Here is a 25,861-nt window from a genome sequence, read left to right as displayed (position 1 = left end):
ATGTGTTCTCCAGGAGACAAAGAATCCCCTATTGAGCTATCATTATAATAGCTATGCAGTGTCTGATCAGGCATGGCGATCAGAATGAATAGGCAAACCTATCATTCAGACAGGTTTGGATGATCTGAAGCTGTCCTAGATTAACTTGCCCTCCAACAAAAAGATGATAATCATATTTCACTTCGACCTCTCAAGCCCAACCAGCATCATGATCTGAGGGACCTACAACTTTTGTAAGACAAGTAAAGCAACAGAAACAGCTGCTTCCTAAATTGTAAAGCTCCTCCCAACATGAGTGAGTTATTTAAAGGACAGGTAGCTAATGTCGAAAAACTGGTCTCAACCAGGCTCTGCACTGACTTGAGTTAGCACCTCACTGCTACTGGCTTATATCTGTAACATCTTCAAATATTATATATGAATAGTAAACAATTGCCTCAAAATGGCATGGTGGAAAGCAAATGAAATAAATGTGTTGAGTTTTTTCTGAAAAAGAAAAAATTAAGCATGTGTGGGGTTATGTTAACATTATTTTATCATCATTTCTATATTAGTTTTCCTTTCCAGCTATCCCTATAACTTATTATTTAGTTGCCATCAAAGGGAAGGAATGGGCCCAGAGACTATATAACTATTTACAGATACAGGACTGACATAAAACCCAGACATATAAACTGAGTATTATGCTGAGAAACTTACCAACATGAAAAAAACCACACACACACAACTTAATCTACTGTATCATTCTATAAGATTAATACTATTATTACCCCTATGTTATTAATAATGATGCCAAGGCCTAGAAAATTAAGTTCCAAGTATTATACAACCAATAACCAAGTATTATACAACCAATAGGATTCAAAACCCACGCCAGCTAACACCATACTTAACCACTGTTTACAACTGAATCGCCATGCCTGATCAGACACTGCATAGCAGTCTCAGTCAATAGGACAAATGCCAGTGAAACTGTAGTACTGTCCACCAGGATGAGTATCTTACAGATGAGGGAGAGTTCATCTGCCCAGAGTAAGGGGTGTCTTTTCTGATTTGCATTAAGGTGTCATTGGATTAGCAGTTGCCTGGATGCTGCATCTCACTAATAGACAGCCATGTTTACTAATGTCCATGTTTGCATGTGACTTTATATAAATAATGCATGTCTGAGTGTGCACATAATGCATGTGCGGGGGTGTGAATATATGTGTTTTATTTACATAAGAGTTTGCCATAAATTCACATATGCAATGTGCTTATGACAAGACAGCTATTCCAATGCATTCAGACAGGTTTGGATGATCTGAAGCTGTCCTAGATTAACTTGCCCTCCAACAAAAAGATGATAATCATATTTCACTTCGACCTCTCAAGCCCAACCAGCATCATGTAAGCATCCATTATGTATTTCCCTGTAAGAGAATCCATCAGCCTATCCCACAGACCTCCAGACTCCACATTTAGTCCCCAGATTCAAAGCGACGGGTCTTTCATTATCCCCAAAGAGTTAATTTGTATATTGAAGGATGTATGTTAGTTCTGTGAACCGTTTCACTTGAGTTTCAACTGTGCAATGTAGCATTTGAATATTAACTGCCTCACTCTTCTCTCTAATTCTTATTAATGCCCTACTTCTGGCTTCTCTACAAGATTCCTAAGGGTAGAGGCCTTCATATTCTATACAGAATAGAAGCTCAATCAATATCTTTTGATTGACTGCCTAAACATTTTCCCACTTATTGCATCAACATCGTTCAAGAGAAGTTACCAGAGCATACAAACATTTTCTTTGGGCTCAATCCTGAAGAAAAACTGGTCTCTTCAGAGCAGATTTGCAAAGGAAATGTTATTTTGACTCTAGGGGTGTTCAACTCGCATAATACACTAAATGTTGTGTGACTTGGGTACAAGTATTATATAAGCTTCTTCATATGTAGCCATTGATGAGCTGAAGTCTTTTTCCTAAGTATTTTTAAACTGCTCTTGCTTTCAAAAATTCATAATTGACCTTTTCTGAAACTAGAATTTACAAAAAGGTTATCTATAAACAGTAGATCACAAACTACAAAATTTGCAAGTTAATCAAATTAAAATTCAATATATCAGTTTTAATTAGGTCTTATCAGAGTAACTCAGCAGTTTGAAATGTTAACACATTAGGGCCGTTCTGGAAAAAAAAAAAAAAGTAGAGGCTTTGTACACTGAAATCAAATAGAATACAAAATTAAAAAACAAACAAACATGGAATTATTCATTCCCTCAAACTAATGGAATATGAGAAAAAGTATTTGCAAGGCGAAGAGGAAAGGGAGCGAATCCGCTTTTCTGTGTGTGTGATGTGATCACCTGGGGCGGGCTGGGTGTTTCTTCCTCTGATGACAGTAGCCAAGCACATGTTTCCAGAGTGTTGGGCTGATTGACCTGAAGGCCCAAAACTATGGCATCAGAAACCTGAATCCACAATGTTCCCAATCCCCTCATCCCAGGTTCCCAGTTTTTCTTCTGAACAGCCAACCATTCTTTTGTGTGTGATGTTATAAACTCTACTTTTTAAATAAAAGTACAAATCACTTATCCAAGACAATAACCACTGAGCCCAGAATCTTTTCTTCAATCTAAATCTCAAGAAGGTTCTCAGGTACTTCAATTTCCCATCTCAAAGGAAAAAATGACTTTTGAAGTCTATGGGCCTCCTAAACTGACAAGTGTTAGTTTCTTAAATGCAGAGCAAGAGACTTCAAGTAGATGAATGATTTTAAATAATAAGTAGAAGGGCTAAAGCTCCATGCAGCCATTTCTACTCACTTAAGACAGAAAGTGGGATAAGAACTACAAGTAGTTAAGGAGTGGGTCCTCTGACTTTTGCCAGTCTCAGGCTATGAAGTGATTTGAAATATAGAAGCAATTGTCCTATTATTAACTCAAACAAACATGGTCATGACTGCTTAAATTATCCAGCTTTCAGCGTAAACTATTTGGCTAACCTTCTAAAGAATGACTCATGTTACAAGCATCATCACCATCATCTTCATCAACTTCCCACTCTCTGACAAATCTTGTCATACATTTTATCACGCAGTTCTCCTAATGACATTACAAGGAAAGATGCTTTATATAGAAGTAAAGAGATAAGGCATGAAGAGGTTAAGAAATTAGCCCTTGAGTCACATAGAATGATCAATACCAAATTTAAAATCAGGTCTGCATTAACTCCAAATAATACTAGTATATTCTATCACCAAGGCTAAGTGCCCAAGACTTATTGCTGACCAATGTTATAATAATCTGTGAAAAAAGAGTTAATAAGATGTCATGCCAGGGTCTGATCACATCTATATTTGATTAGAGCATGGTATGATCATTCCCATTCTTTCATTCTCCCTTGCTCACTCCCTTTCATAATATGGTATAGATAAGCATCAGGCATATAAAGGAAATAAACACTCTAACTTCAGAATTTAAGAGCAATGTTGGAGTGGGTACTAAAAGCTTTTTTTTTTTCCACCTTGACCTCCTTTTAGATTAATTTAACATTTCAGAGAAGAATGTCTGAATGAGAACACAAAGTAAGGCCATTACCAGGGGAGGACTGGCTGCTAAAAAGAGCAACTGCCTCTGTCAAAAACAACTTCTGCCTCCTTCACAATTTTAACCAAGTTAACATACTTCTTTGGTCAAAAGTTCAACCATCTGTCATCTAAGCAATTCAATGCGCCCTTTTATTTCCAACTTACAGCCTTAATTCTATGCCTCTGATTTGTCATCATCTAATTACAGGCTAACGTAGGCTGACTCAATAACTAATGCTGTCTGCTGCAAGTTAATCACACAGCACATGATGGATCTCAAAGAAGTCAGCAAGTGCTGGATTAGAGCAATACTTTGTTCTTACTATCCTGGACCATATTCAGAATTCATGATGAAAAATAGTTCAAAAAAGTTTATTATCTTTTCAGCAATTGGGTGAAGAAATAACTGATGATGCAGTTAGGTGCCATCTGACTTTGATTTCTACCCATAACTGGCTTGATGTCTAATGTAAGTAAGATGCATTAAATGGAAGTGCAATGGGACTTTGTTCTTCCTTGTAAAAAAGTGGGAGTGATCATGCTATTTTGACAGATAGTGATTAGAAGAGTTGTACAATATGCCTTGGTCTTTGAGAAAACAAGTCAATGGTTACCAGGCTGTATCAATTCTGAGTTGCAATCAATCAAATTGACTTTGAATTGATTAAAGTTTGGATGAATTACTCAAACTTACCCTCTGTCATTGATGTAAAAATGCTGGTTTTACTTAATTTTGAAGATGAATGACTTGCTTGATGAATTAGTTTAATGTTATGCCAACTAGGCTCAAAAGACTCTCAGCTAATGATCTTCCCAAGTTTCAACATTTGGGGAGGGATTAAATAGAGTCCACAAGAAATTTTCAAAGTAGGGAGCTTCATATTTTGTGCTTTTCTATTTTCACCAGCCTGTGATCAGAAAAGGTCTCTCTTCCAAAGGATAACATTTTTCAGAGTCATCCTTTATTAAGTACTTAATAAAGTATGTCAGGTATTTCCCTCATTATTTTACAAACATTAAGTAATTAAAACACTAAAAGAATTCTAACAAGTTTATTATTCGCATTGTACAACTGATAGGATTGAAGCTCAGAGAAATTAAGCAACACGTAACAAAGCATTGTCCTCTCTCTGACCTTTATAATTCAAAACCAAGTCTGTCTGAAATCAAAGCCAAGGCCAAGGCATCATTAATATTCTGGATTTTACCCTCACATTTCCCCTATCAATGTTCATCTATATCTTCTGTGTTATTTAATTGTTGGATGAGCCTATCAGGACAAAAAGTACAAAAGATAACCTGTGTTTTATGTACAAAGAAAGTATGACTCATCATAAGGCCTAATATTCTTTGACTCCTCTTTATCTTAACCTGTATTTATTACTCTTCTTCTCAATTCTTAAACCAGTAAGAATTGAGAAGACTTCTCAATTCTTAAACAAGTAAGAATTGAGAAGAGTAACCAGTCAGCTTTCAGGGGTTTCTAATCCCTATTCAAAATCATCCCCTCTTTCTCAACCTAATGCTTTCTATTGATGATATTTCTTAAGTTAAACCTAATATAGAAAACCAGAATATCTGATTCACAGCTATATTATAACTTGACTAGGGGCCCAGTGCATGAATTCATGTACCTTGAAAGGAACTGTGTGCCATGAGGCTGTGGTGGACACAAGGGCAGGTCTTGGTTGGCCCCTCCCACCATAGCCCCTGGTCCTCTGTCTGCAGGCAGCCCTGCTCCCACCACCACTCCCATCAGCTGACAGTGCCACCACCCTGCTCACACCCGCTGATGGTACGGAGTGATTAGGGCCAGAGCCAGCAGCAAGTGCAAGCAGGGCTGATGCCATCAGTGGGTATGAGCTGCGGGAGGTAGAGAAGCTGCTGCCTCAATCGGCCCTCTGGAGCTGGGAGAGATAGAGAAGCCCTCAGGAGCAAGCATGGCTGGAAGCCACCGCTCACACCCACTGATAGTGCTGAGCGATCGGGACTGGCACTGCGAGATGGCAGTGGTGTGAGCAGTGGGTGTGAGAGATGTTTAATGGCCCCAATTGCCCCTCAGGAGCAGGGGGAGGTGGAGAAGCCCTGAGGAGCAATCAGCGCCAGCAGCTGCCACTTACACCTGCTGATGGCACCAAGCAATCAGGGCTGGCACCAGGCATTGGCAGAGGGTGCATGCAGTGGCTCCAGCACCAGCAGCAGGTGTGAGTGCCAGGTAGGACCACAGTGTGCAGAGCAAAGAATTTTCAGTAACCACCAGAGGCTCAGCCCAATAACAGTGACCAGCACTCTGCCCTGGTCTGGCGCCCCACCCCCCCCCCACCTGCTCCACCATCCCACCATGTTCTGGGCTCTGCTGCCTGCTGCTAATGGTTGCCTTGTTCTGTACATACCCCCTGGTCAGTGCACATCACAGTGACTGGTTGTTCGGTTGTTCCACCGTTCAGTCTATTTATATATTATGGTTTAATATACATAGATTGTTTTCACACTATGAAACTGATGCTTTAAATGGAGGAGAATCTCACTCTCCTTTTCAATCCCCAGGTGTTTCTTCTCCTGCCACTGGCCTTGACTACTTGCATCTACCTTCAAGGAGATATAGCTAATCAGATTGGTCATATTCCAGAATCCTCTTTGGAATACTTATGTTGGTGGACAGTGTTATAAAGTGCTCAGGAATGTCTAAATATCAGCCAGAGCTGTCGTTTTTTTTGCTCCTGTTCCATGCCTCAAACTGGCATATTTCTAGTATGTCTCAATAATTTATTTGTTTCTATCACATGCAGACAAATCTAGGGCTACTGCCCTGGCCAGAGGTAGGTAAAGGAGGAAGGGAGGAAAGAAGTGGGGGAGGAAGCTCTCTCTATTCTGATGGTCTTGAATCAATTGCAAAATATGTGGTCTGGTTTATTAGAGACCCCAGGTCAGCAAACTGGGCTCGTGAGCCATATGCGGCTCTTTGGCCCCTTGAGTGTGGCTCTTCCACAAAATACCATGGCCTGGGCGAGTCTATTTTGAAGTGGCATTAGAAGAAGTTTAAGTTTTAAAAATTTGGCTCTCAAAAGAAATTTCAATCGTTATACTGTTTATATTTGGCTCTGTTGACTAATGAGTTTGCCGACCACTGGACTAGGCCAGAGTATGGAGCAATGACAGTCCATCCAGTAACAAATAGTACTCTAATTCTCCATTTGTCATCACCTCTTGTCTTGTGTAGTTAACAAGCTTGAAGACTTCAAGCAAAGCCATGGTGTCTATGCCAAAGCAAGATCTGTGTCCCTGGCTGTTGGACCGTCTAATCTAAGCATAACCTTCATCCCCAACAAAACCACTATACACATAAGTGTTTGATCTCTTATGGCTGCTATTTTTCAATTGATGGAGTGATAACTGAGTTAAATCAGAAGCTGTGGTGGTGATGTCCACTGTATATAGTGAGAGTCACTAATAAACATCCCCAGATGTAAACACAAATTTTGGAGCCTCAAACCTGGGGCTCCAAGTCCCTGAAAATCAGAAATTCCCTCAAACTAACATGGTGAACAGTCCCTCAAACTAACAGTCCCTGTGTAACCAACCAAAGTCCTGGGAGTCCACTCACCCGCGCACTCTGCCCTGCGATGAGCTGGTCATCCTCGGTCTGAACACTTGTCCTACTGCGCACGTCATAGTCCTCCTGCTCAAAGTCAGAATCGTCCTCCAGTTCTTCTGGAGTCTAAAGATAAAGAGGAAAGAGAAAATTCATTATATTTTTAATTGAACCTTCACTCCCATCCATACACTTAATCACTGCAAAAGCTAAGTAGCCCCCCAAAGAGAGTTTGTAGGGGATTATATGTAGGGGGTTATGTGGGCAAGTAATGACTAGAATAGCATCAGAAAAACCAAGCTGCCCTAGTTTACCTCTTTAAAAAAATACATTTTGTTCATTACTTCCTTCTGTAGGTGTAGGAAGTCTAATTATTAATATGACATGCTTTTTAAGAAAAATATATTTGTGCATTTCCACTCATATATTCTAAGAGAAAAATATATTTGTGTATTTCCACAAATATATTCTAAGAGAGAAAAATCATCAACAGCAACAGTTATGCCTATGCTGTTTATGTAATGCCCATTTTGCTCTATTCCAGCTCTCTTTTAGTCTCAATAAGCTCAAAAAGGTTTGACCACTTTCGGTTCAATACTGGATCTGATGAAATATCTGATGTGGTCACTAAGCCATTTAGTAAAAAGTTACAACTGTAGATTCTGCAGTCAAAAATGCCTAAATCAAAAACCCCTAAATGACCATCGGAAAATGCTCCCTTAGCTTTGGTTTCCAAGTCTATAAATAGGTAGTGATAAGAGTAGCTACCTATATGATTGTTGTATAGCTTAAGTAATGTACTCTGTGTAGTTTCTGGTAAATAAGCATTTTAAAAAGGTGTGCCATCATTACTACTTGGGATTTTGAAACACATTCATTCAAACATTTTTATAGTGAAGCCACCAACTACTACATACCCACTAAGGACTAACTTTTTCATGCATAGCATCTATTTAGCTCAGTATAGCACAATAAAACAATTTTGGAGACTTAAGCAGATCCATGATGTTTTTGCCAATGCAAGATCTAGTCATTCTGTGCATCCTGGCTGTTGAGCCATCTAATTGTAATACCGAATCCCAACAAAGTCTATTATGTGTGTATGTATTTGCCTTGATGTGGCTGCAATGATTCAAGTGATAGAATGTTCTCATGTCCACTTAGAGCTGAGAAAACTAAGACTCTGAGAAATTAAGCAATGTGCTCAAATGCTACTGAACTAGCTAATAACAGAACTAGCATTTAGACCCAAACACCCAAGTGCATTTGACTCCAAGTTGTTTCGTTGTTATAGTCACAACCCCACCACCACCCACATTACAAATCAGGCAACAACTGAAGGTATGGAATGGCTTTAAAGTGAGTGGAATTAGCTTTAACTGGTTTGGATCAGTGGATAGAGGGTCCCAGGTTCAATTCAGGTCAAGGACACACTCCTGGGTTGTGGGCTCGATCCCCTGTGCGGGGTGTGCAGGAGGCAACTAGTCAATGATTCTCTTTCATTATTGTTCTCTCTCTCTCTCTCTCTCTCTCTCTCTCTCTCTCTCTCTCAAATCAATAGAAAAATATTTTCTAAAAGAATAATATACTGAGTGGAGTCAGAAGAAATTCTGTCAAATGGGTACAGTGTTGAAGAAAAGGTGCACATTAATATATAAACACTGAAATTTAAAACAATGCTCCCATCATTAATGACAATAATAATTAGTAACATGCATTAAAGGCTTTCTGTGTGCCGATCACAGTTTTCTCTAAGTGCTTTACATACATTAACTTGGCTTCTTTACAGTCCTACCATGTAGACATGCTTTTCTTAATTTTATAGGTAACAAAACTGAGATGTGAGAGGCTATACCTGTTGTAAAGGCTTCTAAGTCCAGCACTTTGAAGCATGTTGTCTAAACTATCACGCTCTGTTCATTCTAAGAGGATGAACTCAGGAGGCTGCAAGGATGGTGCATGAGGAGCAAACAATGCAGTAGCACTTGCTACATTCCTAGCTCAAGTCTCATTAGCCTTGAGGGTGATGTCACCCACAAACTGCCTCTTGAAACACAGCAGCACCTTCTCCCAGGGCTGTGTCTTTCAAAGGGAAGGGACAGTCACAGGCAGTCCCGATGATGCAGTGGCTCATTCCCCATCAGTAAGGGCACATTTTCATTCTGCTGGTTTCTTCGGCTACTTCAGCATGATTAATCAGGCATGGTTATTGATGAAGCCTTGAGATTGGTCAGACAGGCATAAAATAGGGTCCTTCATGCCAACATCACATCATGCCTAGTCATTTTCCAAGCTTTGGCACACCCTCTTGTTTTCCTTCTCTCACCATCAGCCTTATTAATATTTACTCGCTCATCTACAGATGTTCAATGTTCTTTCAGAAGAACATTATAGAAAGAGGGGAGAAAAGAGTTTTGTTTCTATAATTTATTAACTAAAGCAGGACTGAGGTGGACAAAACCTAATTCAAATTACGGGTGTATTTTCACTTTAGATAGAGATTATAAACTCTGGCCATTCTCACTCTTCTGGAATGTCCTACAAAACAATTACAGCAAGTGGGTAAATTCTGCTCACAGATGAGATGACAAGACTGCACACATTTCTCATCGTTTTTGAAAAGGAGAGAGCCAAGTAAAATGGAAAACCTCACTCAATAGATAAAAAGGAGAATGTGACAGTGTCTATAGAACGATGATATTGTATTCAAGTGACTATGGCTTGGGAACCAAAATAAAGTTTAAAAATGAAGGAATGACCTGGATGTGGACCCAGGAAAACTAAATGTGTTTGTCCTAATTCTACCTCTCCTAAGTTGTCTTTGGCAAGTCACTTAAAGCTTTTCTTCCTCTCTGTCTCCTCACTCTTAAAGTGGATCTAATAATGGCTACTTGTCCTGCCTCAAAGGATTCTAAAATCAAATATATTTTAGAATCATATATCCTATCTAATAAAAGAGTAATATGCAAATTAACCAGCACTCTGCTAAACCCACAAGCCATGTCCACCAACCAATCAGGAACAAGTATGCAAATTAACTCAATCAAGATGGCTATGGCCTTAGAGAGAGCAGGAGGCTTGGGTTTCCCCAGCAATGTAGGAAGCCAAGTTTCCTGCAGACCCTGGCTGGCCCAGGCCTCCACTCACGGCTACAAAGTTTCAATTATAGAAGATAAATAAATCCCAATCAAAATGGCTGTGGCCACAGAATGAGCAGGAGGCTTGTCTCTGCTCAAGGCTATAAAGTTTCAATTATAAAAGATAAATAAATCACAGATACCAGGGCCTCCGCTAGGGTCACTGGGGAGGATGTGGGGGAGGAAGAGGATGGCCAGCCTGCAAACCACCACAGGCCTCATGCCCAGGCATAGCAATATTTTAGCAACAGGTTCCCAAACTTTATTGCTTCAAGCACTCTCATTGCCTCAATAATTTTTCATGGCAACTTTAGGCTAAATAGATAAATAACATCAAAATAACCCACAAACCTAGGACTGTTGTACTAGGCAATAAAAAGTAAATATAGTGAATCAGACCTAATAACTTAGTGCCTGGTACATATTGTATGACTGACTTCTCAGACCTTATAATGCAATTGAACATCTATTGAACTTGCTTTCTATCCCCAATTACCAGAAACCCAGTATCACAATTATATGATATCATCCAAAGAAATGAACAAATATGATATTTAACTGTGAACTACCTTCAGCTAATATGTCACACATTATCTGAAAGATTTTCATGTGTTTCCCTGGACATATAAATGCCTTGCAATGATCCAGGGTACATCATGCCTCGTTTGGGAGATATAAACTTATAGACCTGTATCTGAACCCTGGCCCAGGCCCTGTTGTTTCACACATAACCAAATTAATGGGTTCCATTCACAAAAGTTTAGCTTGTAATTTTCATTATAGATTATTTTCATGGTTATGCTTATGAGCAGCACTTACTATTTGCTAATACAGATATCCTGACACCAGGGTATCATCATCACCTTCTATCCTACTCATTTTAATTCCCAGTATTAAATGTCTAACTCTTTTTGTCTTAAATATGCATGTGCTCCTCACTATTTGTAGGTTATTTACTTGTAATCTTTCCACTCGAAGTTTCTTTGCATGCCCAAGTCAGTACGTTCGTAGTTATTCACAGACATCCACAATATGGCACACATTACCTGTGTGCCATATTGTGGTCACCCAATGTGCATATATCTGGCTGAGGCCACACAGCACAATGCTCTGTCTTCTTGTACAGCTCTCATGCTGGAAACAAGTATCCTTTCTCCGGTCTATAATACTTAGTGACAATTATTTTGCTCAAAATAGCTTCTGAGCATAGTGCTACAATGCTGTCGAGTGTTCCTAAGTGCATGAAAGTTGTGATGCTCCTTATGGAGAAGATGCATTTGTTAGATAAGCTTCCTTCAGGCACAAGTCATCATGCATTTGCTGGGAGTTCAATGTTAATGAATCAACATCCTATATTAAATAAAGTATCTTTAAACAAACCACAAATAAAATCAGATTGGGTATTTGATCAGTTGATACAAATATGACCAGAGGCTCACAGAAACTTAAGCCTGAATTTCAGGGGGGAACAAGTTTCAGTATTCTCTATTTCAGTGTTCAGAGAACCAGTACAGAATACAATGCTGCAAATAATAAGAATCAAATGCATGCTAGTGTTCCAGACTTTCTTATTCCTTTTTTAAATGACCATGCTGGAGTAATCAGAAAATGCCTATGTAGCTTATAAATCAGCCAGAAAAAAAAAAAAAAAAAAAAAAAAAAAAAAAAAAACAACTCAGCAAGAAGCAAACAAAATGAAAAACCAGTTTTGTGACCCAGCTGGTGTTGCTCAGTGGTTAAGCATCAACCTATGAACCAGGAGGTCATGGCTCAATTCCTGGTCAGGGCATATTCCTAGGTTGCAGGCTCAATCCCCAGTGTGGGACATGCAGCAGGCAGCTGATCAATGATTCTCTCTCATCATTGATGTTTCTATCTCTCCTTTCCTCTCTGAAATCATCAACATATGTATTGGCCCAGGGCTCAGATACAGAACTATATAGTCAACACTTTCAGAGAGAAGGAGGCATGGCCAGTTTTACTGGAAGGGACCAGTTCTACTTGTCTTACTGTCTTTCTTCCTGATTTAGTGCAATTAAATCATTTTCAAGTAGACTTAATCATTATACTCAAAAGCAACCCAAGAAATTAAGTGCAAAATGAAGCCATTTGTGTGCTAAATGGAGGAGGCTTTTAAAAATAACAATTTGTATATGCTGTACATTTCTCTCTTCTTAAGTTTTACGTGATGTGAAATCCATCTGATCAAATGACTGGAAATGTCGAGATGGAGGAATGACACTTCATGCAACAAAGATATGGCATTTTATCGGAAATTGTATGTTTTTACAGATCATCAATGTATAAATGAATGATGGCTATAAATTGCCTCTGTCTCTCGGATGAATGGTTGTCACAGAAGTGTGAAGGCTAACAAAGCAGAAAAATGGCAAAAGAGAGGGAATATGTCTTGAGAATTATAGTGGCATTTAGTGCCAAATGCTTTGAAAACATAACTCTCATGGTCTATTACTTTATTTTACATGTTAGTATGTAATGAGAAAAAAAATGATCTAATTTGTTAGTCTTGAAAGGCTGACTCTCCTTCCTTTTCTTCTCCTTTAACTCTCCTATATTTTTTTTTTTCCTGTCACCTTCTCATCTGCCTAACTACCTATCCTACAGGCCCCCAAAACACACACCCTAGTTTGGGCCACACACCCTGCATAGTAAGTAGTAAGCACTATACTAGACAATGCAGTACAGTGGAAGGAAAATACGTACAAGAACAACCATTGCTTCTTAAGCTTTCACAGTCTTAATAACATTAAAAAAAAAACTATAAGTAAACAGCATGATATGTACTATTACATAGTTAGCATTTGTTAAAGAATAGGGTCAATATTTTTGAGGGAGAAAATTTGGGGAAGGAAGACTTGAGCCAGGTCTTGAGAGATGTTAAATTGAAATTGCCTTATGATCCAGAGATACCACTTCTAGGAATTTATCAGAAGAAACCTAAAACTCTAATTTGAAGGAATATATGCACTCATGTTCATTGCAGCATAATTTACAATAACCAAGATTTGGAAGCAGCCCAAGTGTCCATCAGTAGATGAGCAGATAAAAAAGCTGTGGTACATTTGCACAATTTAATATTAATCAGCCATAAAAAAAGAGGGAAATCTTACCCTTGTGACAACATGGATGGACCTGGTAAGTATTATGCTAAGTGAAATTAGACTAAGTGAGATTCAAATGTGGAATCTAATAAACAACATAAACTGACAAAGTTGAGACAGACTCATAGATACAGAGAACAGACTGACAGCTGTCATGGGGGAGGATTGTGGAAGCTAAGTGAGATTGATGAAAAAATTAAGCAAAGAAAAATAACAAAGACCCATGGACACTGCCAAATAGTATGGTGGTTGCCAGAGAAAAGGGAGAGTTGGAAGAAGTAGAAGAGTGTAAAGAAGGGATAAATGGTGATGGAAGAAGACTCAACTTGTGGTGGTAAACAAACAATTCAATATACAGATTATGTATTATAGAATTGTGTACCTGAGGTTATATAATGCTATTAACCAATTCCACCCCAATGAAATCAATTAAAAAACAAACAAAGCCAGTGTGCAAACACCTAGAGAGCAAAAAGAAAAAAAGAAAAAGAAAAGATGGCAAGAGTTGTTATTTGTGTTCCAAGTGAAAAAGTTTGGTAGATGTTTCAGAAGAAGCATGGATGTCAATAAGACAGAGGAGAGACCCTTTGTGGTGATGCTCCCTTCCCCCTGCTCAGACCAGCCTGGAAGCACCATGCTGTCCTCCTGCATACTACATTGGAAGAGGATGGACTCATGCCTATTTAATTACTACAAAGAACTCAGAATTTGGGGGACAATTAATGCCATCTGTGAAATCCTGGAAGGACCAGGCAAATATATTATGCAGAGAGAACAATACATTGCAGACACTTCATGAAACATCTGAATGACCACATACTGGAAAATTAATTATTTAGTTATTATTGTTTTTCAGTGTTTGAGAGATGTTTAGTTTAGATGCTCAGTGGTCATCCCGACAGAGATTTTCAGAATACACACAGCAAGGAACTTGTGGTTTCATCAAGCTGCCCAGAGACAATTGTAGAGGTTGAGAGTGAGGATACAGTCAAGGGCTACTTGTCCAATATGGTGGAGTACTGAGCACTTCCAGTGTGGCTAGTGTCACATGTTGAAATGGTAAAAGTTTTGGATGCATTAAGCTGAATATAATATATTATTAAAATTGATTTCAACTGTGGTTTATTTTTAGTGCATTTACTATAAAATTACAAATGTGGCTTACATTTTATTTCTATTGGGCAACATGTTCATCATTTCTGTTTTTTGCATATTTAAATTTATTTTAAGAAAGTTCTGTGGCTAAAATATGTTTTAAAACTATTATGTCAAACTGTTAATGAGCTAGGGAGAAAAAATAGCTCATCTTATAATGGAGCATTATGCAGTAGTTAAAAGAAAATGAGGTAGCTAATGCTTTTTAAAAGAGATAGATGAAGACTCATTGTGAATTAAATTCAATTGCAAATGATATTTATGAGTTTTAAAATCTATTGTGTAGTGTGAGTACCTGACACCCAGAGTTTATTCTCATTTTATTTATTAACTAGAGGCCTGGTGCACAAAATTTATTCCTGTTTGGGGGTATTCCCTCAGCCCAGTCTGCCCTCTCTCTCACAGTCCAAGAGACCTCAAAGGATGTCCTACTGACAGCCATGAGGAGTGGGCCTAAGCCATAGTCTAGCCTTCCTCTGCGGGAAGCAACCGGCTGATCAGGGGAAGGCACCAACATCATCACCCCCTTGCTATTGCCACTGCTGGCCACCAAGATGTTTTTATCAACACAGACTCCAGTCCCTTCACCATGAAAAAAGTGACAACTCTTTTTAGACATTTTCAAGATGTCTCTGTCATAGGATATGACATTTATTTTTTTTATTTTTTTATCCTCACCTGAGGATATTTTTCTATTGATTTTTAGGGAGCATAGAGAGGGAAAAACAGAAACATCAATGTGAGAGGGACACTTTGCTCAGTTGCTTCCTGCATGAGCCCTGACCTGGGTCCAAACCAGGGAAGATCCTGCAACCTGGGTACATGCCCTTGATCAGAAGCAAATCCTGACCCTGCTGTATACAGGCCAAGGCTCTATCCAGTGAGCCAAACTGGCTAGGGCAGGATATGACATTTCTTAGCCCCTCCAGCTGTGGACCTTTGTTTTTTCCTTCAGGAGTGTGGTTGAAAAACCCTAGATCACCTTCTTGATTCTTATTACCCAAGTTACCAAGAACACTGCAAGTGGCAGCATACAGGGAGCTTAGCCAAAGAGAGGTCAGAAAAGGTGTTTCCTCTGCAGCTCATGCAAAGAGGCAGAACCACTGAAATGCTGCAGCTGGCAGCCCCCATATCTCAGCTCTGGGCCTGCTCAAGCTGCCACAGAATCTGTGACTTGCCTCACCTCCCATGCAGTCCCCTCCTGCCCAACTGCATGCACAGTCTCCTCTTGAGTGGTCTTGATGTTACAGCATCCCGGATAATATGCATATTACCTCTTTACTTATTTATATATATTATTGTATATTTTCAATATGACCAACTGTAAACCTATTGTTTTCCCACCCTGGATGTTTTCTAGCATGAGTTTATATATAATTACCCTTTGGGAGGCTTATACTGACCTGACAACAGCAGACGGAGGATGGGAAGATAGTAGAGTAGGTGATAGGGGGAGGTTCACTGAGACAATGTCTTGATTACTTGTGACAAGGAGAATGTAGCTGCGTATCATTTTTTTGTAACTATTATCACTATAAGCTAGGTAATCTTCATTTATTTCTATTCTATGGCTTCAAGATCCTGATGGGGGGGAAATGCTAGCAAAAGGAACATGGAGCAAAACTAAGTTGGAACCAAATTTAGGAAATAATGAAGGCCAGAAGCAGGCAGGCATCACTCTACAGGACACTCAACACTCATCACTAACCAAGGCGTGCTGGGGTCCGTTAGCTCTTTATAAGTAAGAAGTTACCAATGCCTGAGTAAATGAGGAGCCAAACATCTTGTCAAGTTATATGACTAAGTAATTACAAATAAATTGGTGAGTTTTCTGGAGTCTATCAGAAGGTCTGATAAGCCCTAAGCCAGAGGCCTTACCTACCCTGATCATCAGCACAGCCTTTCTGATGTCCCGAACGCCGTCATACACCAGCCGAGAGGCATCGATGAACTCATTCTCCTCAAATGGTTGAGGGATGTTGGCACTCAGGGCTTCAATGGCAACCTCCACTTGTTCGGCAAAGCGTGGCATCACTGGGTGAACAAAATGGAAAACAGGGCGTTAGATAATCCTTCTCATGATCCCTTGTACTAGCCGTTGGGTGAGGTGGCTGGCTCTGAGCATTCCAACGGTTCAGTGGAGCTGACTGTCCACCAGTCCAGTCTGGGAAAACCCAGTTTAGTGGTCTTTGCGCTACTTACTCCATGAATGATGATGGTATTCAATGGAACAAGCTTTCGAAACCTGCCCCAGGTTATGTGTTAGAATGTGAAGCATAGATTTCATGTTATCCTAATCTGAGCTAGGTTCTACTTCTGCTATGAAATCTTGGCTAGGTGTGCTTAACCCTTCTAAACTTGTGTCTAAAAAATATAATAAGCATGGCCAGTGTTGCTCAGTGGTTGAGCACTGACCTATGAACCAGGAGGTCAGGGTTCAATTCCTGGTTCAGGGCACATGCCCAGGTTTCAGGCTCAACCCCCAGTAGGGAGTATGCAAGAGGCAGCCTATTGATGATTCTCTCTCATCATTGATCTCTCTCTCTCTCTCTCTCTCTCTCTCTCTCTCTCTCTCTCTCTCTCTCACTTCCTCTCTAAAATCAATAATATATTTGATCCTTCCTTAGGAGTCAATAGGGTAATGAATATAAATGTATTAGATGGTCCATAGAAAATCTCCAGAAATACATAACTAATTTCAGATGCTAAAGTCATAACTGGTGAGTAGCAGACCTTACTTACATGATCTCTTAGTAAAGTATGAATGAAAAGATCCCATCCTTTCTACTTTTATCTGAAATGCGAGATTCATGGTGTTTAAGGTGGGTGGGAGGACTGTGTAAGAGGAGAGAGGGAAATCCTGAGAGACCCCAGCAGAAAGCCCATGCAGATTAGTGGGGTCACCAATGACTTGATCATTCCATCTTACTAGGACCACCTTGGTGTGAAACTAGATGCATATATGCTTTTCTAAATTGCTGACACCTCTTTCTTTAAACTAGGACACCTACATAACCACAGAAGTTTGTGGAAAGTAAACTCAGTGGGATGTCTGGAATACTTAAGAAAATGATGCTAATTCACTGGTTCTCAAAAATTATAATTCAATTTACTCAATTGTTATAACAATCAATTCATATGGCAAAAGAAAGCCGAGAGAATAATTCATTTTATTTACAAGAAAAATTAAATAGAAACATACTTCATCTCTTTTCATTTCTAAATTTTCATGCCTGATTCATCTTATACTCATTTTCATCCTCTGTGGAAATTTTAACATCCATTTGAATCCCTAGTTTGAGAAACTCTGATAAATTACTTTACTGTCCAGGGTCAGAGTATTCAAGATAGAACATTCCTAGAAAAAAAAAATGTATTACTAAGAAAGGTAAAAGTTTTTTATTTTTTTATTTTTTTAAGGAGGGTTAGATGAAAACCGAGCAATCATTCTTTCAAAAGAAAGTATCAAACCCAAAGCATGCATTGGGTGAATTTCCTTCCATGAGTGAACTGGTTCTCTATACTATTTGAATTTTTCATTTGGGCTTTTGAGCTGCATTTATAAGAGGAATTTGGGAGATTTTGAGTTGCACTGCCTCAAATATGAATCCAATAAAAATACATTTCTAAGACCACCACATTCAACTCAGGCCAGTTCAATCATCCTTTTATGCTAGGAACAAACTCTTTCACACTAAAAAGTCTAGGAAATTAAAACTGAATACTTAAGCATGAAAATGTTTATTGTAGGTATCAGGCATTTTCATATGAGTACTTTCCTTTAAATTTTAAAATCCCCTTCTTTCTTAAACTGAAAATCCCGAATACTAACTCTTTTTTTAATTTTATGTTTAAGTTCCCATCATGACCATCAACCATTTTACATATTTATATACCATGAGTAGCATTTGGCTGCATATATTTGTGTCCCTGTTGTATAATTGATAGAGGATCAGTAATCCTGTGTGTAGATAAGATACACACTCCTATAAATCAATAAGGAAAATGTCGAAAAATAGACAAATGTTAGGACAGGCAATTCAGAGAAAACGAAATCCTGTATTATAATCGGATGCTTGATTTCACTAATATTTGGAAAATATTAGCAATATAAACTATGAGATATTATCACATTCCTGTTGTGAGGGGCAAACAGATTAAAACCTAATAATATCCACTTTGTTGAACATGTAGACAAAAGGAAATCCTTCTTCTGTAAATGAAGAGAAAATAGGTGTACATCATTTTGCCAAACATGTTGACAAAAATCTAATAAAGCAATCTGGTCCCAACCTAAAGCATGGACAAATGTTATTTGTGAAGAGATTTTTAGTAGGTGGGCTGAGTACACTGGAGTCACAGGAATGTCTTTGTATCTCTCTGGTTACAGTTGTTTCTTCTTTATAGGTTGTATATTCTAAGAGTTAATTAGAATATTTATATAAAATCTGGGAATAAGCCCTAGCTGGTTTGGCTAAGTGGACAGAGTGTGGACTTGCAAACTGAAGGATCCCAGGTTTGATTCTGGTCAAGGGCACATGCCTGAATTGTAGGATCAATCCCCAGTAGGGGTCATGCAGGAGGCAGCCAATCAATGATGCCCTCTCTCATCATTAATTCTTCTCTCTCTCCCTCTCCCTTCCACTCTGATATCAATATAAACATATTTTTAAAATAAAAATAAAACCTTGGAATAAGAATAGTTGAGGGCTCTATGAACAGGCTCTATCCAGGTTCTGTTATGAATCTTGAACTCTGGAGGGAACCACTGTGAGCTGCTCATTCCAGGTCCATGGGCAGTACACCTGGGTGGGTCAAAACGGACTTAGGGATGCAAATCAGGGGACAACTGATATATTAAAGTGAGTGAGTCCAGAGGTCAAAGTTTCAACTGGGAAAGGCAAATTGAAAAGAGATATCATTTGTGAGAATTTGTAAAACCACATGAGTACTGTGCATAATTTAAAGCAATATGCATTTTTATTTCCCATGTTTCGAACGGTTATATACCACCTTCAGTTAGATAGAGTGGTTACCTTTGAGAGAGAAAGGAGAGACATGTTATTAAGTAGAGATCTTAAAGAGGCCTCAAGTGTATCTTAACTCTAAGAAAAGAATAATGTGAATCAGATATGGCAAAATGCTAATATTTGTTACACCTCAGGGTAGAAGGAGGCTGTCAGATTTATTAGGCTCTGTTCCTTTTGATTCTTTGAATCTTTGCATGATTCAAATATTTAAAAAGAGATCAACATATTATCCTCAAGGCTATACTTCTTATAGAATAAGGCTCTGAGGAAATACAGTTCCAGCTCATGGCTCAGAACACAATACAAATTAATTTGGTAATGGTATTAAGTGAGGAATTCCCTCACAACTTATGACTGTGATCGAATGCTCAATAACTGCCAGTTGGAAAGCTGAGTTAGGGAGAACCCACCTCCTATAGCTCAGGGCCCACACACATCTCCATTTGCAAGAAGACCTTTGCTCGAGTCTGAAAGGGTGTGCAGGGGTTGTGTGTTACTTTGTTTTTTTATGTGTGCAAGGTTGCCTGAAGAAGAGTTTGAGAGAAGGAAAATGCAGGAGGTGACCTGCTATCTTTTGCACCTGCCTCTGGGTCTGATTCTGCCCAAAGGAAAGAGCAGAAAGCTAACTAAAATCTAAAGGGACCATTTCCATAAGGGATGCTCCAGGGACCAAAATAGGCCCAGTGCTACTCTGATACCTTAAATTTGGAGAAAGGAATTCTGTTTGCTCCAGCTCGTAGAGCAGAAATGCTCAAGGGGGATTTAGGAGGATGTGGTCTCAGTAAAAACAACCGTGTTGATAGTATAGCATTGTTGAAAGAGGCAGAAACAAGGCTCTTTTATAAAGAAATATAAACAGAAAATACCATCAACTGTCCCAGGGGGGAAATGGCAGAAAAGGGTATGAAAAATCGTTACTTTCCATATGGGGCCTCAGAGTACAATTTAGTGTTAATATTCCAATGGCTTTATTATACTCCACAAACCGGTAAAGCCTAGAACTTGGACTCATTTTCATTTGATTTGATTTCCTATAACTGACAAGACATCTATTTTTCTTAAAAGTCAGGTGTTGTGTGTTTTTTTTTTTTGTTTGTTTTTTGGTTTTTTGGGTTTTTTTTCCCTGAATTTGACCCTTAAGAAAATCTGTCTCTCGCCAGAACCGGTTTGGCTCAATGGATAGATCGTCAGCCTGCGGACTGAAAGGTCCCAGGTTCGATTCCAGTCAAGAGCATGTACCTTGGTTGCGGGCACATCCCCAGTAGGGGGTGTGCAAGAGGCAGTTGGTCAATGATTTTCTCTCATTGATGTTTCTAACTCTCTATCCCTCTCTCTTCCTCTCTGTAAAAAATCAACAATACATATTTTTAAAAAATAAGATAAAAGTGATAAGACAAAAAAACAAAGGTTTCTAGAACAACCCATCTTGACCTAAGATATTAGTTTATTAATTATTCTAACACTTTAATAGGGTCTGAAAAATCAAGTCCCTCCAAAGTAACACTGAGATAGAAAGTCTCAAACTACTTCAAATATAGAGCTGATTCTGCTTCCCACTAATTAAGACAAAACAGCACTAGCTTTATGATTCGCACATTATATATTAATAGAGTTTCTGATATAAATAGAAGCTTCTTCCTACCTTCTGAATTACATCCAAAAAGATTAGATACCACTTTACTGTTATTTATCAAAAACCCTGAAATGCTTTTAATAGCTTATGTCCTGAAAGGGAGATTAAAGTTAGAAATAAACTTTTAAATCCTTGCTATACTTTTGTATGCAGAGTGCACACTGGGCCACAGAAAGATGACATTCGAGGAGCAATGAAATCAGAGTTAAGTATGCATATAAAAAATCAAGGTCATCTCATTCTAGTGTTGAGATCCTAAATCAGAGGTGAAAGAGATGTGGACTAAATCCTCCTGAGAGACTTCAGGGGTGAAGTTTCAGAGCACAGGGTGAGTCAGTGAAATGAATAGAAAAGTTTTGCTAAAGATGCAAATAGGACTGCTGACATCTATAAGAGCAAAAACCAAGGTGACCTAGAGGCTGTGGAAATAAATGCCAACCAACTCCACTGCCTCAAGTAACGACCTGAAAGATCCACACACAGCTTTACACATTACAGTGATCCCCTTTAATAGAAAAGAGACTATAAAATATCTTAATCAGATACAAACATCCAATACAAAACCTCTTAATCAGATATAAACATCTGACAACTGCTTATAATCCTAGCTGTCTCTCTGTCTTCCCATCTATTCCTACATATATTCAAATGCCCCAATTAGACTGAATTGTTCCTCTTCTAATATGATATGGAGGCATACCATGCTATACCTGATCATGTCCATGATCAATTTCTTCTTTCATATTGAGATGTACTCCTTTCTCTTTGGCATAGGTACATTCTTCCTCATTTTTCAGTATCCAGTTCAGAACTGATTGCCATTGTGTAGTCTTCCTTAATCCACAAGCATCTCAAAGTTATCAGTTCTTTACAATTACAACTCTATAGCATCCCATATATGCATTTCTCAGTACTTAAAACACTATAGTAGGGTTGTTTGACATTTCTTTATGTCTACTGTTTCATATAGGAGTCTCTTTTAGGCAGATATTAAGTCTCTTTCATTCTTTACCATTCTTCTAGCACCCCTAATCTCTGCAACTGAAAGAAGAATGAGAACTTAAAAAAAGGAGGGGGGAGTTATAAGGAAGAACTCATTTGTCATCAAGTATTTCAGAGACAAAATGAGCTGTATTGCATTTCACATAGTAAGTCTATCTCTTTCTGCCCATCATTTCATATTAGCTCAGTAATCATATTAAAGAGTTTCATGAGTCATCAACCAAGTTATTAGTGAGCATTGTAGGTTTTGTCTCTAGGGGCCTTTCAAAAAGCTGAGTTCAGGATCCTTTCAGAACTGCTTGAGTAGGAGCTTCACCACTAAGCATGGAGAAACACTCATTATTGTATCCTTGACCAGTTCGCCAAGGCCAAACTAGCATATCTTCATGCATAGGAAGCACCCGATTGTGGTGGTGCAGTCAATCCACATGTTCTCTTAAGTGTGTTCCTTACAAAACTTTATTACTACAGATACAGAGAAAACAGACAAAGTCCCTGTTCTAAAGAAAGAATCTAAAAAATGTTCATAGGAAACAGAAAAATCAGAATGAGAGCATTTGAAAAAAAAAAAAAAAAAAAAAACCACACAAAAAGCTAGAGAGTAAATTATCAGGGCTAGGAGTTGTGGTCAATTCCAATGCAGGAACGAGTACATCATACTCTTCCCCTACTCATCACAAATAATTTTTATGCCCTATTTTTAAAAATATATTTTATTGATTTTTTTTTACAGAAAGGAAGGGGAGAGGGATAGAGAGTTAGAACATTGATGGGAGAGAAACATCCATCAGCTGCCTCCTGTACACCCCCTACTGGAGATGTGCCCACAACCAAGGCATATCCCTTTGACCAGAATCGAACCTGGGACCTTTCAGTCCACAGGCTGAGGCTCTATCTACTGAGCCAAACCAGTTTTGGCTATGCCCCTATTTTAATGGTTAGAATCAGGTAAAGAATTGGGTATCATCAGAGTAACTGGAGCCAAAATTAATTTGGAGAGACATCGTGAGGGCAATTCCAATATGCCCTTAGAGCAGGGAAGTACTGTTATTTCTATAGGTAACTCAATATTTCCCTGAATTGGTTGTTAGACACTGCTAAGTCCTTTTATTCAAATGCCCAAATGAGATGCTAGGTAAGTAGAATCTAAACCACGTGGTTCCTGCATTTGCCCAAAGCAAAGTCTGTCTGGCATTTGCAAGTTTTGGGTGTATCTTGATATTCATCTTATCCAGAAAGCATCAACACTTAGTGAACAGCCTGTGTGAACCTAAAACTCCAAGTCATCCTCTCTGTACAAGCAGGAACTAATGCAAACTGAAGTAGTGACATTCTCACTGCTTTGGTTCCACTCAGAAATAATGGAACAAAAATCACAGAAGCCAGCCTTGGCTTTATTGTTGGTTCAGGAATGTTAGTAAACAATTTCATGTTTATGTTAGTAGGGAATGTTCTAGGATTTCCTTCAGGCTCAAACAGGGATCTTTAAAAAACCTGAGTTCCGAATCTTTTCAGGGCTACTTGGGTTTCTAACTAAAGGACAAGAAATAATTGAATAGATCTATAAATCTACTTTGTTGATAGTGGCTATTGCATTTTTATATGTCATATTTAGATTCATGCATGTCTACTAGATGTGAACCATGCCCCACCAGGTACAAAAGTAGCCAGAATCTGCCTTGACCGGTTTGGCTCAGTGGATAGAGCATTGGCCTGTGGACTAAAAGGTCCAGGTTTGATTCTGGTTAAGGACATGTTCCTTGGTTGCAGGCACATCCCCAGTAGGAGGCGTTCAGGAGGCAGGTGATGGATATTTCTCTCTCATCCATGTTTCTAACTCTCTATCCCTCTCCCTTCTTCTCAGTAAAAAAATCAAATACATAGGTATATATATATTTTTTTTTAAGTAGCCAAAATCTCATTGACTCACTTGGCTAGATTTTCCTGCATTATCTAGTTCTTTCACTTCTCAGCCTGATTTTGCACATTTGCTCTAATCCTTGTCAACTTTCATCATTGCTGGCTACACAGCTTCTTCTGAGATTCTGAGATTAATGTTTGAATCTCTGAACTTAAATCGAATGAAATTTTTCTTAGTGGTATTAATTTTTTTCTTCCCTCTGATATGTACTAGTGATTTCAATTTTTCTCCTTTTTTTCTTCCCTTTGAATTATTTACCAGCTTTATCATCTTTCTCTGCACAATTCCCCAAATCTCTCTCTACTCCAATCCCCCCTACCCCCCTTCAATCACCTTGGGACAATTCTAGTTTTTCCTTCCCCATTACCTAGCTCTGCTATTTTCCTATATTCTTTTGAGAGATTGAGACAGTGGCACTCAGCTAAGCTGTGTCCAGCTTTCTAGTCCATAAAAATTATGACACAATATTTATATTAATCTATTAATAGGATGATTTTTCACACAATAGAGGATAACTATAGAGTTGCTATGCCATTAAGTAGAAATAATCCGAAAACTAGCAGGACATTAAAATGTCTGCTCAATTGCAGGAAGTATCATTATTCTAGGTTTCTCATCTTTGTATTGGGTTAAGACAGAAGTATAATTGAATTTCAATATTTCATTGTGTACAAGTTAACCAATTTGAACCTCAGTTACTCAGTTGTAAAACAGAGATAATAACAGAGGTCCTTTGGGTTTTACATCAAGTTTAGAAATAATCCATTTGATAATTTTTAATGGAATGTTATATATAAGCATAGCAGTACTTTAGGCACTGGAAATGAAGTGACAAAACAAAAGGATCTTTCCTACAAGGCACAAAAGAATGGAATGTATGCACAATGCTTATCATTATGTCTGGCACATGACGATTCCCAGTAAAAAGTTCTTGTAACTATTTTCACACCATGACCCTTTATGTCTACCAAGCCATGCACCCTTTCCATTGCTACAACTGGCAAAACCTTACAGTCTGTTTTGGAGGTACAACCATGTGATTCACCCCCAAAAAGTACACCTTGTTGAAATAAATTAAACATAGCATACCAACTAGTGCTGGAATTTCTGAAAATTGAGAAGTTGGGAGAACTTATATTAAAAACAAAGTATCCCTGCTTTTATGCCCTTCTCTCTCCTTGACCAGATCACATCAGCCTTCTGATGACTTTGCATGTTTAATAATAACTCTCCAATAATATCTGTTATTAGGACAAGGTTTTATAAGCTCATCCTTAGAATTTTTCTTTTTATCTTGATTGCCAGCAAGGTCTGTGTTAAACATTGTATTCCATTATGACCTCCAGATCCATGCGGTCATTTTAAAGATAATCTTTAAAATTTAAGAGACTTGGCAAAGTAATAATAATAAAACCTAGTTTCCCTAGCTCAAATAAAATACTTTTTTCAAAACACCTCTCAGCTCAATCTAATATTGTAAGACTCCTTCCCTTCTATTTAAAACTTCTACTTTATTATATATGAATTGATTTATTGGATTTGAATCTTGAGTGTCCCCAAATGCTTTCTGAAATTTGGTAGAGACAGTTCACAAATACTACTTAAATACCCCCTCTAAATTAAAACTGCAAGATCCCAGTGGTCGGCAAGCTCTTTAGTAAACAGAACTAAATATCAATAGTACAACAATTGAAATTTCT

At 38.4% G+C, this 25,861-nt stretch overlaps 1 protein-coding gene across 2 annotated transcripts in view; it reads right to left on the bottom strand.

The window, feature by feature from the left end:
* CTNNA2 (catenin alpha 2) overlaps positions 1 to 25,861 on the bottom strand; it is a 1,072,635-nt gene that overhangs the window by 56,560 nt on the left and 990,214 nt on the right. For both annotated transcript variants that reach the window (XM_084900771.1, XM_084900770.1), the window contains exons 13-14: positions 16,458 to 16,609; positions 7,174 to 7,287 (exon numbers count right to left, since the gene is read on the bottom strand). In XM_084900771.1, coding sequence (XP_084756897.1) covers positions 7,174 to 7,287; positions 16,458 to 16,609 — 266 coding nt within the window. The remainder of the gene's footprint in view (positions 1 to 7,173; positions 7,288 to 16,457; positions 16,610 to 25,861) is intronic.

Source organism: Pipistrellus hanaki (assembly GCF_964339955.1).
Source record: "Pipistrellus hanaki genome assembly, chromosome: 12".
NCBI classification, from domain to species: domain Eukaryota; kingdom Metazoa; phylum Chordata; class Mammalia; order Chiroptera; family Vespertilionidae; genus Pipistrellus; species Pipistrellus hanaki.
This window is presented reverse-complemented; position numbering and strand designations above follow the sequence as displayed.